The sequence below is a fragment of the Nicotiana tabacum genome, chromosome 4, assembly GCF_000715075.1.
Source record: "Nicotiana tabacum cultivar K326 chromosome 4, ASM71507v2, whole genome shotgun sequence".
Classification (NCBI taxonomy): domain Eukaryota; kingdom Viridiplantae; phylum Streptophyta; class Magnoliopsida; order Solanales; family Solanaceae; genus Nicotiana; species Nicotiana tabacum.
In genome coordinates, this window is record NC_134083.1 from 82,906,849 (window position 1) to 82,925,702 (window position 18,854).

Sequence of the window (18,854 nt, forward strand, 5' to 3'; positions counted from 1 at the left end):
GATAGTCCCCTCATTTTTCGGAGAGTAAAACGACGAGAAACGACATGAGCTTCTGATTCTTATTTCGATACACCGTGACAGAAACGACAAAACAACCGAAACGTCTCGTCAGTCAAGTCTTAATGGCATTAAATGCATGTCAGCTGCCGGCCGGCCGTCCCTAGATGCAAAACGTCGCTGAACTACTATAAATACCCCCGCCTTTGTTCATTTTAACTTTACATCTAAACCTTCTACCCTCGTACCTTTAAGATTTTAATACTCTTTAGCACTTTTACCCCAGTTATTCGAGTTCCTTTGCAAGAATTTTTACCCATCTTCATCTCAAGACAACAAATCTAATCCTTCAATCTTCCTTTCTTTTTCCACCTTTCTCAGACTTTCCTTCATTTTTTAAAGAAATGGCAAAGACTTCCAAGACCGTTCCCCAGAAAGAAACTCCTTCAACTTCGCGACCGGCTACTGAGGCTGAGGAGACCGTTTCGCGCGCTGCCATCGATGAACCAGTAACTGAACCCCCTTTGAAAATGTTCATCCACGGGGGATGCTCGGTCAACATCGATTTCAAGGTCGAAAAGCCTTCCTCTGTACAAGGCCGGTATGAGGAGGTCTCGAGATATATCTGCTCGATCACCGAAGAGATCCTCCCCACGGTCCGAAAAGACTCTAACTAGGCCGATAAGGACATAGTGGTCCCCGACCCCGATGAAGCCATTACCACCCATGTCGAGGGATACCTAAGTGTTTACATTTATCCATTTACATTGGGCCCGGTGGATCCGGTCATTTTGGATTTCTGCAGAAGGTACAACATGTGCCTAGGCCAGATTCACCCATCGCTCTGGAGGATCGTGATCATCCTCTGGTTCTTTGTGAACAAAATCGGCGGGTGCTCGTTCACCATCGACCATCTTATTCGCTTATACAGTCCCCGAATCTTTCGGGGGGAGGGGGAACTGGTAAAGCTTGTGCAGCGGGCCAGTAAAGCCCCGTTCTCAAGTATTGATGAGGACCGGTATCAGGGCTGGCAAGGTCGTTTTGTTCGAGTGAGGACTTCAAACTTAATCCCAGTCGTGTGCAGTCCATTCCCCGAGAAGTGGAATACCTCACGTAAGTACGATTTACTTTTGAAGGTCGATTTTACACTTACTTCTCTTTTTCTTATCAGTGCTTTGTGGTGGTGCAGCCGTTGTTCGGGTCCCAAACGATTTTCCCTCGACTCAAGGAGTGGGTCTAGGGTATCGTATCACAGATGTCCTATTCCGAGTGCTCGTGGAGCAAGCTCTCGAAGGGCCGTTGAGAGGCCCGTTCCCATGGTAAAACGTCTTTCCCGAGTAGGTAGTATTAAGATCCCTCTTTTAACATTAAACCCCTACTCCCTTTACTTCTTTTTTGCAGGTTTATCTAAGGATGTCGAGTTGAGGCCTCCAGCCGGTGGCGAAGACTTACCTACTGAGTCCCCTGCTCCAAGACAGTTCGAAGAGAAGAAAAGAAAGAGGGCTCCGAGTTCCCCGATCTCGGAGAAAAAGAAAACAAAGAGAAGGCTGGTGCGCAAGTAAAAAGAAAGTACCAGCGCCCGAGCACCAGCTTCGGATTCGCTCTATCAGCTGAGGGACGAATCCGAAGATGAAGAACCTTTTGCTCTACTAGCCTGTGAGCCGTCACAACTCGAAAAGTAGGGGGCCACTAAACTAGAGATCCGAGAGGCCGATCTGCCTCAAGCCACAGAGGTCGACGAGGTGACCGGGGTCGAGGTGACAGGGATGCGGGCAGTGCCCCGAAGGAGGCACTCGATGTGATAAACATCATTGAGTCACCCTTGTTCACCGAGTCCATGTACAACGAGGCTCAAACGGCGAAAGAGCACCCCAACGAGGGGGCCCACAGACCCCCTTCACTGCTTTTTTGATGGTGTGGATTCCACCGCCACGGAAGACGTCACCGGGTTAGGTAACATAGAAGTACCGAGGAAGAGTCCGACCTCGAGGGTAGGCGGGCCTAACTCGAGCCCGAAATTGGTCAACTGGTTCCCTGCCCCGAGTGTGGATCCTAATCGGAATCGGTCTATTGTCATTACCATTCCGGAGGATGCCCGGGTTCTTTCCTCCCCCGTAGGGGTGGCCAGTTACCTCCGGTGCATGGTGACCGAAGAAGACCAAGCCAAAATAAACGAGGTAGATGTGCTCTTCCTGTTCAACGAAGCACAACAGGAGCTGAACAGGGTAACTTTAGATAACTCTCGATGATTTCAATTTCTCATTTTATACTTGAATTAATTCACAATCCTAATATTTTTCTTCGCATCTTTAGGCCTCGGTGCTTCACCATGAGGATTTTCTCTGATACCGGGATGAGTTGAACCAACTCGAAGTCGAAGTCAGAGAGCTTACTGAAAAGAGATACACGTACAAACTTCTTAGTGAGCAGCGTGAAGGAGAGGCTAAGAGCCTTCGAGCTGAGTTGGAAGCGGCTCGGAAAGAACACGCCGACCTGGTTGAACATGTAAAAAATTTTGAAGTTAGTGACGATGAGCTAGATACGGTTTCTAATGGTCAGAACCCGCAGGTTCAACAGAAGATTGATCGGATCGTCCAACTCCGAGGCGAGATGGATGCAATCAAGGTCGAGGTCAAAGAGTGGAGAGGCAGGATGGACCGCCTGGCCTCGGAAAAGGAGACTGCTCGGGCATAGTTGACCTCGGCGGAGGTCCAACTTCGAGCAATGAGGGATAAGGCTGAGGCATGGTCCCAAAAGATTGAGGAGCTCCAGTCTTATCTAAGCTCGGTTGTTTCTGATCGAGAGACCCTTGCCAAGGAGCTTAAGGTGGCCAAGTCGGTGGTTGAAGTAATCAAAGTCGATGCCGATGAGATGGTGGACCAGTATAAAGTCGATGCTGAGGTAGCCTAGGACTACCTGAAAGATATTGTCGAGTATGTGAAGTGGAAGTCCCGAAGGGAGGCCCTCGAGGAAGTTCATGCTCGGGGTTTTGATTTGCCGGCCGAGGTCGAAAATGCTAAGGGGCTCAAGGGCGAGGCCAAGAAGTTGGTGTATCCTGAGGACGAAGAAGACTCTGAGGGTTCGGACGGATTCGGGGGCGGAGAAAATTCCGATGGTCTCGGCGACGAGGCGGGCTCCGGTGGAGACCAAGCCGTTTAAGTACCTTGTATATTTTTTTCTTGTTTTTGTACTTTTGTACTTTTTTGTCAAGGCCGTTTGGACTATGCCTTGTAGTTTCTTCCTTGTAAAGATCTTTTCATGTATATATATAAGGCTCTTTTCCCTTCGACAATTTTAAAGCTCATTTCCTTTCGCTTTTTTTCTTATGATTGTAAAGATATTGAATGCCTTAGCACGTAATAATTAGGTCTTGTTCGGAGGTTCGAATATGCCTTGCTCTCGAAATTATTTTGTTTAAGGCTCGTGGGGGCTCGGTATGACTGGAAGCTTTCCCTAAAGTACTTAGAATTGTTTAGATTACAATTTTGTTGAGGGTAGCTTTTTGAACCTGTTTAGAAATTTTGAAGGCCCATTTTTTTTGGGTTACGGATCTCGGACGTCTCCGAGCCATTTTAAGACGGTCATAAACTTTCTAGTTTGGGTGTTGTCCAGTGGGCTTGTCACCCCGAGTCATCCGGGCTTAACCGAGATAATTGTTCCCGAATAAGGGTGGTCGTAGCCTTTAAAGTTCGGGCACTGCCAACTAAGCTTTGTGCCCCCAGGCTTCATTATCCCGGGCTATCCGAATTTGCCTTGGGTGGCAATCCACGAGTGAGGTGGCCCTTTGACTCGATGTCTTTAGGGGATCAAATTCAAGGGGCAAAATATTTATCCGTAAGGTAGAAATTTCCTTTCAATTTTGTGCGTAATATACAAAGTTATACATGTGTTCAAGCTTTGTGTCTGGGCTAGGGCAGTCTATGTGGGTACGGTTCATTCTACCGTTTAGCCCTTACAGTAAATCCTATTGATCGAGCCTAGACTATTCGAGCGCAAAGTTTATTTCCTTGCCATAATCGTTATCTGAGGGTGATGCCCCCCAGTGTTCGAGGTCGATCATAGAGAAGCCTCAGATACTGTTAGCAACCGATCTTCGATTCTAAGTAAGCATGATCCACTGTTGCCTCGTTAAAAACCTTTCCGGAAAACCCATTTGGGACAAAAGTGGTTCAAGAGAAAAAGAGTGCAACGCGTGCTTTCAGGCCTAAAAAATTGTTTCGTTCATTGACAGTTACCTGCATGTGTTAATAAATAAATAAAAGAAGTAAACGGGGTCGTACCTTAGTAGTAATATTGTTTCAAGTAAGTCACGTTCTAGTTGTTTGATAGTATCTCACCGTTCATTACTCCGAGCTTGTACGACCCTTTCTATGTGATCTCGATAATTTGATACGGACCTTTCCAGTTCAGTCCCAACTTTCCTTCGTTAAGGTTGAGTGTGTTTAATGTGACCTTCCTCAACACTAAGTCCCTGAAATTGAAGTGTCGAAGGTTGGCTCTTCGATTGTAATACCTTTCGATCCGTTGTTTTTGGGCGGCCATCCGGACGAGGGCGGCTTCGCGTCTTTCATACAACAGTTCCAGGCTCGTATTCATGGTCTCGTTATTTGATTCTTCGGTTACATATCGGAACCTGAGACTCGGTTCTCTGACTTCGACCGGTATTAAAGCTTCGGCGCCGTAAACCAATGAGAATGGGGTGGCTCCGGTACTGGACTTCGAAGTCGTACGGTAAGCCCATAGGACTTCGGTCAAGATTTCTTTCCATTTTCCTTTGGTATCGGTCAATCTCTTTTTGAGGTTTTGGAGTATGGTTTTGTTGGTGGACTCTGCTTGCCCATTCCCACTAGGGTGATATGGTGTTGACATGATTCTTTTGATCTTATAATCTTCGAGAAACTTGCTTACTTTGTTGCCAATGAACTGCTTCCCATTGTCACACACGATCTTGGCCGGCATTCCGAACCGACATATTATGTGGTCCCAGATGAACTTCCTTCTCCCTGACTTTCTCAAACGCCTGGGCTTTCACCCATTTAGAAAAATAGTCAGTCATAAACAATATAAAATGAGCCTTACCGGGTGCCCATAGAAGGGGGCCGACGATGTCCATCCCCCATTTCATGAACGGCCAGGGCGACAGGACCAAGTGTAACAGCTCCCCGAGCTGATGAATCATCGGAGCATGCCTTTGACATCCGTCGCATTTTGCACGAACTCCTTCGCATCCTTTTCCATGTCGATCCAATAGTAGCCGGCTCTGATTATTTTCTAAACTAACGATTCGGCGCCCGAATGATTTCCGAAGGTGCCTTTGTGGATTTCCCTCAGAACATACTCCGTGTCTCCTGGCCCTAGACATATTGCGAGTGGGCCATCGAACGTTCTCCGGAATAGTGTACCGTCTTAGGACAGGCTGAATCGGGCTGCCTTTGTACGCAGAGTCCTCGATTCCTTAGGGTCCGAAGGCAGTTTTCCGATCTTCAAATATTATATATATTTGTTTCTCCAGTCCCAAGTCAGGCTTGTTCAGTTTATCTCGGCGTGACCTTCTTCCACTACCGATATCATGAGTTATACGACTGCCCCCGAGTTGAACTCATCATCATCGACCGACGATCCCAAGTTAGCAAGGGCATCGGCCTCGTTGTTTTGATCCCGAGGCACATGTTATAGAGTCCACTCTTTGAAGCGAGGTCACGTTACCTGCAGGTTATTTAGGTATCTTTGCATTCGCTCCTCTCTAACTTGGAACGTCTTATTAACTTGGTTCATCACAAGGAGGGAGTCGCACTTAGCTTCGATCACCTCTGCCCCCAAGCTTTTGGCAAGTTCGAGACCTGCAATCATGGCCTCATACTCGGCCTCATTGTTAGTTAATTTTATAGTCTTATTAGATTATCTAACTACATTACCTGCGGGTGGTTTCAAGACTATTCCAAGTCCGGACCCCTTCACGTTCGAGGCGCCACCCGTAAAGAGGGTCCAAATTCCTGAAGAAGTTCCTGAGTTCAACAACAACTGTCTCTCGACCTTGGGTATTAGGGCCGGTGTAAAGTCGGCCACAAAGTCTGCCAAAATTTGAGACTTAATGGCGGTCCGAGGCCGATATTTGATGTTCGGCGTGTGAAGCAGCGGTGGACTCGATAAATATCGCTTGAGCTCCTCCAAGGCCAGTTGGCACTTCGGGGTCCATGAGAAGTTATTATTTTTCTTCAACAGTGAGAAGAAATGGTGGTTCTTGTCGGATGACCTCGAAATAAATCGTCCCAAGGCAGCTATGCGTCCGGTTAACCTACAGCCTTCACGTTGTCCACAACAGTGATATCTTCAATGGCCTTGATCTTATCGGGGTTGATCTTGATTCTCCGGTTGGATACCATGAATCCGAGGAATTTACCGGACCCGACTCCGAATGTACATTTCTCCGGGTTCACCTTCATATTATATTTCTTCAATATGCTGAAGGTTTCCTGCAAATATTTCAAATGGTCCTCTGCCCGCAGGGACTTAACCAACATATCGTCAATGTAAACCTCCATTGATTTTCCTATTTGTTCTTCGAACATCCGATTTACTAGGCGTTGGTAAGTGGCGCCAATTTTTTAGTCTGAATGGCATCACGTTATAGTAGTAGGTGTCGTACTTGGTGATGAAGGAAGTTTTTTCCTGATCACCCGGGTCTATTCGAATTTGGTTATACCCAGAATAAGCGTCGAGAAAACTGAGGATCTCATGGCCGGCCGGCGCATCGATCATGCGATCGATGTTAGGCAAAGGGAAAGAATCCTTGGGACACGCTTTATTCAAATCTTTATAATCCACACACATTCTTAATTTGTTCCCTTTTTTGGAATTACTACTACGTTTGCTAACCTGTCCGGGTATTTAACCTATTGATGGACCTTATTTTAAGGAGTTTAGATACCACGTCCTTGATGAAAGCATGTTTGACCTCAGACTGGGGTCTCCTCTTCTGCTTGACCGGGTGGAACTTCGGGTCCAGGCTCAGCCTATGAGTGGTTATTTCCGGCGGGATCCCTGTCATATCAAGGAGGGACCAAGCGAAACAATATTCATTAGCTATAAGAAATTGAATGAGTTTTTTCCTGAGCTTGGGATTCAACCCCCATGCCCAGGTATACCTTTCGATTGGGAAAACGTTCGATCAGTACGACTTGCTTCAGTTCCTCGGCCGTTGATTTGGTAGCATCAAAATCATCGGGAGCTATGAAAGACCTAGGAACCCCGTAATCATCGTCCTCACCTATCTCCTGCTTCTCCGGTTGGGATGGAGCCAGTGTTAATAGTTACTATTTGGTTTCTCCCTTGGTGACCGGACCCAGCTCCTTTGGTGCCGAAAGTGTTGATATTGGGACCATCATGTCGACCGCGAACATCTCTTTGGCGGGCGATTATTCTCCGTAAACTATTTTTATTTCTTCCGGCATCAGGAACTTCAACACCTGGTGCAGCGTTGAGGGTACCACCCTCATGTTGTGAATCCATGGTCTTCCGAATAGAGCATTGTACCTCATGCCCCCTCGATCACATAGAACTTTGTTTCCTGAATGGTCCCGGCAGTGTTCATCAGTAGCGTTATCTCCTTTTTAGTGGTCTCACATGTCATGTTGAACCCGTTTAGGACTCAGGCCGCAGGCACGATCTGATCCTGTAGGCTGAGTTGTTCCACAACCCTCGATTTGATGATGGGGCTAAGGATAATAGCGGCAATTAGATACAAATTCCCGTAACACACCCTATTTTACACTTGCTCTTTGAAGTGTCTTTGATTCCAGGATAAAATCGAAATGTCAAACCCACAGTCTGCCCCTCTAAACACATATGCGGAGTCCAGCCACCATGGCAAGAACAACAATGCAGCACCCGGTAATGAGGTGCCCCCAGCCAATCTCGGCGGAGTTCCAGTGGCAGACCTCATCGATGCCAGTTCGTATTTGACCATCAATACAAATTTGCCTAAAGACCACAAGAACTGCGTACGCGGGGAAGTCCGATCAATTGCCCAGAATACGTACAATGGCGAAAATGATTGGATCAACTTGCGAGTGATCTTCGAAGAGATAGCCTAGTTGTAGAACCAAAGCCAAGCGCCGAGCATGGTTGAGCCCGAGCCATCCCGGGAAGTCACCTGCAGAAATGAACCGATCACGGAGAGGCCAATGAAAATGAATCGGGGACTAACACCAAGATCATAAAAATGCTCGAGGAATTGACAAAACGGATAGAATCGGGGAGAAGAAAATCGAAGCCAATGACAAAAAGGTACAAACCTACAATTCCAGGGTCGATCAAATCCCATGAGCACCTCCGATATTGAAGGGCTTGGATTTTAAGAAGTTTGTTCAAAAACCTTTTCCTTTGAGCGCAACGCCAAAACCGATCCCAAAAAAGTTTCGCATGCCCGAGATTCCTAAGTACAACGGAACGACCGACCCAAATGAGCATGTGACCTCCTACACATGTGCCATCAAAGAGAACGACTTAGAGGATGGCGAGATCAAGTCTGTCCTGCTGAAAAAGTTCGGGGAAACTCTATCCAAGGGAGCTATGATATGGTATCACAACCTACCTCCTAATTCTATTGACTCATTTGTTATGCTTGCAGATTCATTCGTAAAAGCACACGTCGGGGCTATCAAGGTCGAGACCAGGAAGTCAGACCTTTTCAAAGTGAAGCAGAGGGATAATGAGATGCTCAGGGAATTCGTGTCCCGGTTTCAAATGGAACAGATGGACTTGTCTCTGGTCGCAGACGATTGACCGTTCAAGCCTTCACCCAGGGACTCAATGTTCGAAGCTCGTTGGCTTCACAGCAGTTGAAGCAAAATCTGGTGGAGTACCCCGGCTGTCACCTGGGCCGACGCGCATAATCGGTATCAATCAAAAATAGGGGTCGAAGATGATCAACTCGGGGCGCCTTCCGGGTCCGTTTATCCCGTCAGATTAGTTGATAGAGTCAGGAGAGACATTGATCGTGAACTAAGGTCGAACAGGGAACGGTATCAACCATACAATGGAGACCGAAGAGGTAGTAGATCTTGGCAAAACCCCGTGAAAAGTGAAAGAAGAAGTGATCGAGGTCAAAACAACCAGGGACTCATGAGCAAAACCAGTTTCGACAGGCCTATCGGGCCGAAAGAAGCGCCAAGGCTATCGGAATACAATTTTAACGTCGACGCCGCAACCATCGCATTCGTTATTGGACGTATCAAAGACACCAAATGGCCCTGACATCTACAATCTGATCAAGCCCAAAGGGATCCTAACCTAATGTGGAAATATCATGGCACTCACGGTCATAGGACATGAGATTGCCGACAATTAAGAGATGAAGTAGCCCGGCTATTCAATAACGGGCATCTCCGAGAGTTTTTGAGTGATCGAGCCAAGAACCACTTTAGGAATAGAGATTCTGGTAAACAGGTTGAACAGGAGGAACCTCAGCATGTCATTAACATGATCATCGGTGGGGTCGATATTTCTCAGGGGCCGATGCTAAAGCGTACCAAAGTATCTATCACAAGGGAAAAACGGACTTGGGATTACGTTCCAGAGGGAACCTTATCTTTCAACGACGAAGACGCTGAGGGGATCATGCATCCCCACGGTGGGCGCCAAACTGTTTGCCCTCAAAATCGGATAACAATTAAATTTGTAAGTGGTTTTAAGGATACACGGATTAATTTGATACAAAGCAATAAATTGAATTGCTATTGAATAAACAAAGACAAAATAAATTGAAACCACACGAGTTGGATAGTTTCAACCTCAATGAAATAGTCCCTCTCGAACTGAGCTCACCAAGATCGGTATAAAAGAACAAGAGTTGGAGACAAAGAATATAATAATATAATTGCTTTTGAGTGCGTGTTACAATGTGTCAAATGAATGATTAGACCCCCTTTATATAGTAGGGGAGTCATATTTTAGGTACAACTCTATAAAATGTAAAATTCGTTGATTGCTAGTTCCTTATCGATACATGCCGAGATTCCCGCCATAACACTTGGCCGGCCACGGATATTTCGGTCTTCTGTTGGCTATGCTGGATTGTCTGACAACATTCTTCGAAGTCGTTCGAGGCTAGGAGCGATTCTGGGATCATGACCTCGATATTCTCGAAGGCAGTCGTCATGCCCCCGGGTTCTAGCCCGGTGGGACTTTGGCTCGATTTCGGTCCCTTATTGCCATATCTCGAGCCCGATTTATTTTGTCGGAGGTTAGGATACACCATGAGATCGATTTCACCCGTATACACCATCAAAGGCAAAAAAAAAAAAAAATTACTTTACCGTTCTCTTAGCTACTACTTCATATTACTTACTCTAATCAAATATTTAGACACTATTATCGATCTCTACCACTAAAAATATACATCAAATTTTGAATGCAAGACTATCTACTAATTGTTGACACTAATATTAATCTTTAATATCTATTTTTTAAAATGTTTTTACATTCAACAACCAAACACTAAATTATTTTTCAAAAAAAGAAAAACCTTTTCCGCCCCCAGGAAATCATTTTCTTTGAGAAACGTTTCCTTTATGCCGCGACACAAGAAGGAGAATCCTTGAACTGTGATCAGTTATAGTAGATGACACAAGTTATTTTTATTTTATTTTTGCTTTCCCTTTCTTGATATTAATTTTTTAAGAAAGAACATAGTTTGTGCGTGATGTCACTACAGAACTGAAGAATTCCTGGGGCTGGGGTATTTACCATCTCTTTTGTATCGCTAGCTGCAAATATATTTTACAAAAATGTAAGTCATGTAACATTATTAGTACTGGTCTTTGGTCTTTGTGTACATGCGTTGCACGTGTACCTCGCGTCATTAAATATTAAACTTTGTGTTTGACTTATAAAATAAATATTAAAGAAGAAAGTATAAGTTCTAAGAAATATGAATGTTGATCTAATTTAGTTAGCTCAATAAGAAAATGAATCCCGCCAAAAAAAAATCTTATAATTCTTATATACTTTATTGTGATTTATGAGGACTTCTGCATGAATATTTTATGAAAATTATTTTTATTTTTATGACTTAATATTAAAACAAACAAATATTATAAAAACTACATTTATCAACAAGTAAATAAAACAAATTAAAAATTTAATTTTTTGGTCTTTTGGAAAGAAGAGGTTTGCCTTATAGCTCATAGACAAAAATTAATAAGTAACAATATAAAGTATAAAAATGACTAATGTTGATCTAATATTTTACAACAAATGACTTAACATATACAAATATAATGGCTAATCAATGAGATAAAAACAAATATAAATAGTAATAATAATAATAATAATAATAATAATAATAATAATAATAATAATAATAATAATAATAATAATACAACTCATATAGAATATATATTTCCTTCTACTGTTTTATCCTTATCACTTCATGTTTGTGGTTTTACCAATTTGACTTTTAATACTATACTACACACTAATTTTGCTCTGTTTATTTTAATTTTTGTCACCACCAATACTCTTCTTATGTAGACAAATTAATGTATCCTAAGAGTTTTGTCAGCCTGAAAAATAACTTTACTTACATGATGAATTTAAAAAATAATTAAATTTAAACTCTTCTATTATTTAGTTAATTCAAATTAATTATTTGTTCTCAATATTAAAGAAAATAGTTTATTTTTTTCATTCAAGTTATTTATATATTAGTTCATTCGTATTTTTAGTATATTTAACTTTAATTATAATTTTATCCAACAAGAATTGTATTCTGAAAGGGTAAAATGTTGGTACTTTTGGATCTTTATATGTATATTTATTTTTGGGAGAAATATCAACGTCATTAACTCTTGTCAACCACTTTTCATTCGCTCTTTATTTTTTGTATTCTTAAATATATTTTCAGTAATTTATTTTAAAGTAATCGTGTACTTTTCAGAAATTATAAAAAAGAGATATCTAAAAAACTAAAACTTAGATAGGGATTAGAATTTCAAAAGTAAGTATGATGTGTATTCTCGTTGAATAGCATAAGGAATTAGAAAATGCTAATTCATTAGCATTATATTCGTTAGCTTTGTTAGGTTTTCATGCTCAATATCCTAATAAAAAATGCATTTACTTAACACTAATTGTAATTACAATATTAATTGTTAGTCTTCCTGTTTTTTCCTCATACTTTTGTAATAGTGAGTAGAATAAATTAGTTGAATTTGAATATTTTCTTTCAAAATTAGGATAAACGAAACCTTAAATCTTTTTTCCCATAAAAGGAAATTGTTTTGACATGTCATGTTATAGCTTTCATGTAGGACTCATTATATAGAAGTTCAACTAAGGAAATATTTATTTATGTAAAATTTTAATTGATTTCAAATTCCTAAATATTAGAAAAATAATGTCAAAATTTAGCTAATTTTAAACTCTTATTATTAGAAAAATAATTAAATGATTATTCTGTCCAGTGTGAAATTTATTTTTAAAAGATATAAAAGGTAAGTATTATTTCGTTAAGGGCCTTCATGATTTTATATTTTTTAAATTAAATTAAGTAATGTAATATCCAATTCAAAGCCCTTTTTTTAATTCTTTTTTTGCTTTTAAATTTCTTGAAGGATATCTATCAATTGAAGTTTAGCTTTGCTTTGGATGATAAAATATACACGTTAGTTACATGTTGGCTGAGGTATTAGGACTTTTTACCTAGCCCAAAGAAGGAAAGGTATAATAAGTAGAACTTTAGTTGATTTCAAAATCCTAAAAATTAAAAAAATAATTAAATGATTATTTTGTCTAGTGTAATATTATTTTTTAAAGGGTATAAAAGGAAAACGATAATTCGCTAAGGGTATTCGTGCTTTTAATATAGTATAGATGAGGGAAAAAAAGGTTTCAAATATATGTACATAAGAAAGTGAAGGACTAATGGACACCATAAGAATTAAAGTGGTAAATAGAAAAATAAAGAGAAGAGAGTAGAATCAAAGAAAAAGGCTTGGTTTTACGTCATTGTACACTCTTTAAACTACTCTTTCTAAACAAAACCCATTTGCAAAATGGACCACAGAGTAAACACTAGTATTATAGAGGATAGGGTGCGGTTTTGCCATCCTCGGTGGCACAATTAATTTGATTTAAGCTTGTAGGATAGCCTTAAGTTAATTAATAAATAGTGTATTAATTGAACAAATGTTGAACCGATGGAGATTTCTTTGATATTTAAGATATGAAGGGAGATGATCTCTTGACAAAATAAGTACATGCAATTTTCCAATATTCAAAACAAAATTACAAAAGCATTAGTATGGTTGAGCTTCGAGTTTCAAAAACTCAAAAAAAGAAATTTATACGTAACCACTTCAGAAATTAAAAATGATAATCTTTTAGATTCAACAAGAAAAACAATTTTCATATTGTTAGTCGAACATGTTTGAAACAAATGTTGGATGATAGGAAAAATGAAGTCGTAATGTTGCTATAGTATACTATATCTAATATCACTTGACACCTCAAAGAATAATAGGTTTTCATGTGCTTGTTTAAGAGCATTTAAATTGGGATAATTAATTAATTTTTCCAAACAAATCGAGTCTAATTGCCAAGTCGACGGTATTAGACATTACGTAAATCTCTTGGTTTACTATCATTACTCATTAGCGACCCACTGGACAAAAAGAGAGTTGAAACATGGTGCTCCCACTTTAAAGTGAGAATGTACTTAGCCCCTAGATTTTCACTTTCATTTTCATACCCGTCCTCCCTGGTTTCCATTTGTCTTCTCCTTCCCAAAAGTCTCATTATTTTTCCTTCTTTTTTTTTTTTGGGTTAAAATAACCTAATTACTTTGTTTATTTAGCAAACGAAATTTAGTGGTTTTTACATCTCCGTGAACTTTCACAAGGAAAAAAAACTAGCTCTTTAAACACTATTATCCCATTTTTTGTTGCTTTAGGTATTCATATCCAAAATTCACTGCTCATCAAGACTTTTACTTCAATAGTACTAGTGAGGTTGATTTTCTCTTAGGTTTCAGATTCGAGCCTTGGGTATGTAAAAATTCTTGGTACGAAGCGCTTTCTTCCGAATTGGGCCCTATGCAGCGCGAATCCGGATATAGTCGAGCTAAGAGGCGAAGCTAGGATTTAAAACTTGTGATTCAGATTCTAGTTTTTTTGAATTAATGGGTTCTAAAATAATAATTTGTACATAATTCATGAATTTTACAAGATAAATACAGAGCCTGAACAAAAGCTGTTGGGTTCGACCGAACCCGTAAGCGAAGGGCTAGCTCCACCTATGGTCGGACTCCAATACTGGTACCGAACACCGAATGGAAACCAAAAAAAAAATATTCATCCACACAATAAGTGTTGATTTTATTTTTATTGTCTTCTTTCTCGGTGTGTGTTAGAAAAATACATTTATTACCTGACTAATGCGTATTCGTATAGAATAAGTCATGTAACAAAGTAAAGCTCTCCTTAGCCTAAGAGATTTTAGTTTTCACGGCTTAACTTGAAATTTTTAATTAAAGGTAGAAGTATTCAAACCATTTAACCAAACCTCTTAATTAGTTGACGATACTATTATCCCTTTAGAGTTTAGACTCCTCATTCTCGTGAGAGTGATTACAATCATATGCAACTTAACTTAAAATTCAAAGGTTCGTATAACACTAGAATATCTTTAACTCTTGTAATGAATAGCGTAATGACTTTATTATATACTTAGAGGTTTGAGATTCGAGTTATTGTTAGTCCCGCAAATATTGCTGTATTTGTAAATAATAATTCTGCAAAATATAAGTTATCGTAATGAAACAGTAATTAATTCGAGCCCACTGAATTCACAGTGTTTCCTTAAGGAATTTAATCTCCTCCTAGTACCCAAGGTAATGGATTATTTCCTCCCAGGATAGAACGAATCACACATTGGTGTAGCGGTACTTCAAACCCCAGTGTTTCAGCGAACACAAAGTTCGGTAGCAAATCACACTTACAGTTGCTTTATTTGAAGTTAAAACAATGCAGAACAAAGGAGTAGAAACTCAGAAAATCGTATGGAAATGCTGAGAGGAAGGAGTGCAATGTATAGCCAAAGTTGAGGTGTATTTCGTTTGGTGTTGTGTTTCATTTTTGTGTGGTGTCTTTCTTCAACAGCTGCTGCACATATATATAGCAGCCAGCTTTGAAGATGAACGACCCTCCATCCTCCATGGTGGAGCATGCACTAGCTTGTTTGTGGAGCAAGCACTTGGCCATGGTGGGAAGAGCATTAGGCGGCTGCTATTGCAGCTGGTGGTCAATACATGGATTGAAAAATATCCGTTACAAATGCGAATAATCTTACGTTAATATTTACTATTAACAAATAAATTTGGTGCAAAAAATTAATCAATCAATCATTTGACCGAATCCGAATCCGAATCCGAAGCCGAAGCCGTAGCTGAAGCCGAGCGAGCGACGACGGCGACGGCGCGATGCTTACTTTCTTCTTAACTCTTTAAGAGTTACAAGAAGAGCAATTATATATATACCCAACAAAAATCTTTTCCTCTTCCAATATAAGACAATGTCTCATTGTCAAAAGGGAAAAACTTAAAATTTTACTCAAAAATTTCATTTTCCCTTCATTTTTCATTCACCCTTATTTTAAGACTATTTCATCGTAAAAACAAAACCTCTAAACAGTTATTACAATACTTTTCCTAAGTAAATGTAACGCTTGGCGAATTCAAATTAGTAAAACTAGTGTACTTGAATATCGAATCATTAAACAGAAAAGAAATTAATAAGAAAGAGAAACAAGATGACAGGTGTGGTGAGACCGATGAGTTAAAATGACCTCTTCGGGCATTACCAGTAACTATAAAAACGCACCATAGAGTTAAATAGCAGAAAGCATTTAGGAATATCTCAAAAATGGCACTACGAACCCTAGTGAGCAGACGGACCTTAGCAACAGGGCTAGGGTTCCGCCCGCAACTCCGCGGCTTCCAGACCTTTTCGCTCCCCGATCTCCCCTACGATTATGGAGCACTGGAGCCGGCAATTAGCGGTGACATAATGCAGCTCCACCACCAAAAGCATCATCAGACTTACGTCACCAATTACAATAAAGCCCTTGAACAGCTACATAATGCCATTTCCAAAGGAGATGCTCCTACCGTCGCCAAATTGCATAGCGCTATCAAATTCAACGGCGGAGGTCAATTCCTCTCTCTGTTTCATTATTTATCTACTGAATAATTCATTGTTTGTCGAATTTAACTGATTGGTTGTATTTTTGAATTTGTTCGAGATAAAATTGGATTTGAATTGAACTGGAGTATGAGATTAATCTTCATAGGATTAAAAAGAATTAAAGAAATTAGGTGGTTGTTTTAGTGATATTGAATTATGCTAGGAGGAAGTAGTTGTAGCAGTTCGATGAGAAGAGATTAGAGCTTTTGACACTTGATGTCAGTTTGAATGAAATTATCATTGTCGATGGCTGATTATATTACAAATATTAATTCTAATTGTGGAAATGATGTTAATTGAATGCCGAAATGGCCTTTTTTGCTGCAGAAAATGAGAAATTGGTAAATATTTAGTAAAGGTAGTGAGTTATAGATGTTTGAGGGGAATTATGATGGTCCAGAAGAAAAACATTGGATTGCCTCGAGTTAATTAAGCTGTTGTTCAGCCTGGAAGTATGTTGGTGTTTTCCTCATCTCATTTCTGCGCTCTCTGTTGCAACATGCATTTTGATTTACATTTGTGCTTTGGCGAAGCCCATTCATGTGTGTATGCGATGATTTCATAAATCATCACTCTTTTATCCTAGCTGATGGTTTTCTTTTGACTTTTCACGCAGGTCATATTAACCACTCGATTTTCTGGAAGAATCTTGCCCCTGTCCGCGTAAGCTTGCTTCCTCAGTTATATTATTGTTCTACTTTGAAGGGAAATGACATAACTGCTAAATCATATTGCAGGAGGGTGGTGGAGAGCCTCCAAAGGGTTCTCTTGGTTGGGCTATCGACACTAACTTTGGCTCCCTGGAAGCTTTAGTTCAAAAGATGAATGCAGAAGGTGCTGCTTTACAGGGCTCTGGCTGGGTGGTAGGTCTCACTTCCTTTTCTTGGAACTTTGTTGGTCAGCTTAGGTCTCTGAGAATCATGCTTTTGATTGCACCTTGTATTTCTTCTTGAGCCTGCGTTTACGTTTGCAGTGGCTTGGTGTGGACAAAGAGCTTAAGCGCCTGGTGATTGAAACCACTGCAAATCAGGTGATTTATGCATTTTTATTTATGCTAAATTAATAAATTGATGAGCGTCATCTTCAACAAGTGAAGTTGATTCCTCCACTTTGTTTCCTTAACTCAGAGGTTATTATCCAAGAAATAGTGAAAAGAAAAGGCATAAGACTGCTAATTTCTTGATGAACAAGAGGGTCTTAAAAACTGCAGCGTAAATAACCTGACCTTTCATTATTATCTGCTTCCCTAGTCAAGAGACGGACTTTTTAATGTTAAATACTCGTCTTTGCACCAGCTGAGTATTCCTATTAGTTTAATGAACTTCTTTGACTTGTCCTTTAGGATTATTTTGCATTCTCCCCCTTCCTTGGTCTGTCAGCATTCTGCAATTCGCAACATACAGCGCTTAAATGGCCTGTGTAGATAGGTCTTTGTTTTGTCAATCCTCTATATGTTAGGATTGCATAAGAAAGTTGGCAAATATTTCAGTAATTGTTGCTTGTCAGGTTGCCTATCAATCAGGTTGCTTATGATAGGGATCATTTTTTCTTGCCAGGACCCTTTGGTTTCTAAAGGAGCAAATTTGGTTCCTCTTCTGGGAATAGACGTTTGGGAACATGCATACTACTTGCAGGTAATTTTATTATTCTTTTACAGTGCTTTAATACCCTAAACATGATATATCCATAATTCTATGAAGCTATCCATGCTACTACCAATGTTTTTATTCTGAATCATGGTTGACATTGCTACTTGTTCCAAGTAAGATTTTCTCCTTTCTCTTGGATGCTCTTGATCTTTGTATACTGCATGAATGTATTGAATCTTTATGGAAATAGATGTTTTTGAAAGCCATATTTTTTATGTCGTTTGGACTTTTATTCAAATTCAATCATTCTTGTTGTTGAATATAACTAATAGCTTGCCTTTGCCTATTGTGATACAGTACAAAAATGTAAGACCTGATTACCTGAAGAACATATGGAAAGTTATGAACTGGAAATATGCAAATGAAGTTTATGAGAAAGAATGTCCTTGAACAGGGATATTTGACGCTGTTTTGAGGACATGTCTGTATAACTTTTTGATGGGAAATAAGGCTGAGTGACATTAGCAGGTGTCCAATTTTTCTTGTGTGTGTAGTCGCAGATTGATGTACTTGATGTATTTCTGGAAAGGGTTTATGTACTTGATGTATGGAACCTAAATAAAACTACTCTATGTTTGAGCCCAACTCTTTGGATATCAGTTTATCCAAATAGTATCACTTGTAAAAGCCGCTAGCTGGGTTTACAGAGCATCTGTCTTAGCAGCCCTGTGTATTCAGATGGATTTAATGTATTACTTGAACTAGTCCAATTTTTCCTCAACCTATAGATTTTGGCTTCTGGGTTGAAAAAGCTCCTGCATTAAGCGGCTTTTCTTGTGTCAAAATCCAGAAATTTAATGTGCTACTTTTACCACGATCAATATTAACTGCAACCTTTAGATTCCGAGGTGATCATGTTAATTAAAGCATTCTATACTAAGCAAGTCGATCCTTGCAATCTTGGACAGTGGGGTATTATTGAAGTTATTTTCTTAGGTGTGGTACACGGGGTGTAAACTAATCTATA

General features: G+C 40.2%; 1 protein-coding gene across 1 annotated transcript; it reads left to right on the top strand.

Moving 5' to 3' along the window:
- The first annotated feature begins 15,846 nt into the window (after window positions 1-15,846).
- On the top strand, window positions 15,847-18,630 carry LOC107830263 (superoxide dismutase [Mn], mitochondrial). The gene is made up of 6 exons (XM_016657770.2): window positions 15,847-16,203; window positions 16,855-16,901; window positions 16,976-17,101; window positions 17,212-17,268; window positions 17,795-17,872; window positions 18,185-18,630. Exons 1-6 carry the CDS (start codon window positions 15,918-15,920, stop codon window positions 18,275-18,277), a joined length of 687 nt encoding a protein of 228 aa, XP_016513256.2. The 5' UTR covers window positions 15,847-15,917; the 3' UTR covers window positions 18,278-18,630.
- The last annotated feature ends 224 nt before the right edge of the window (window positions 18,631-18,854 follow it).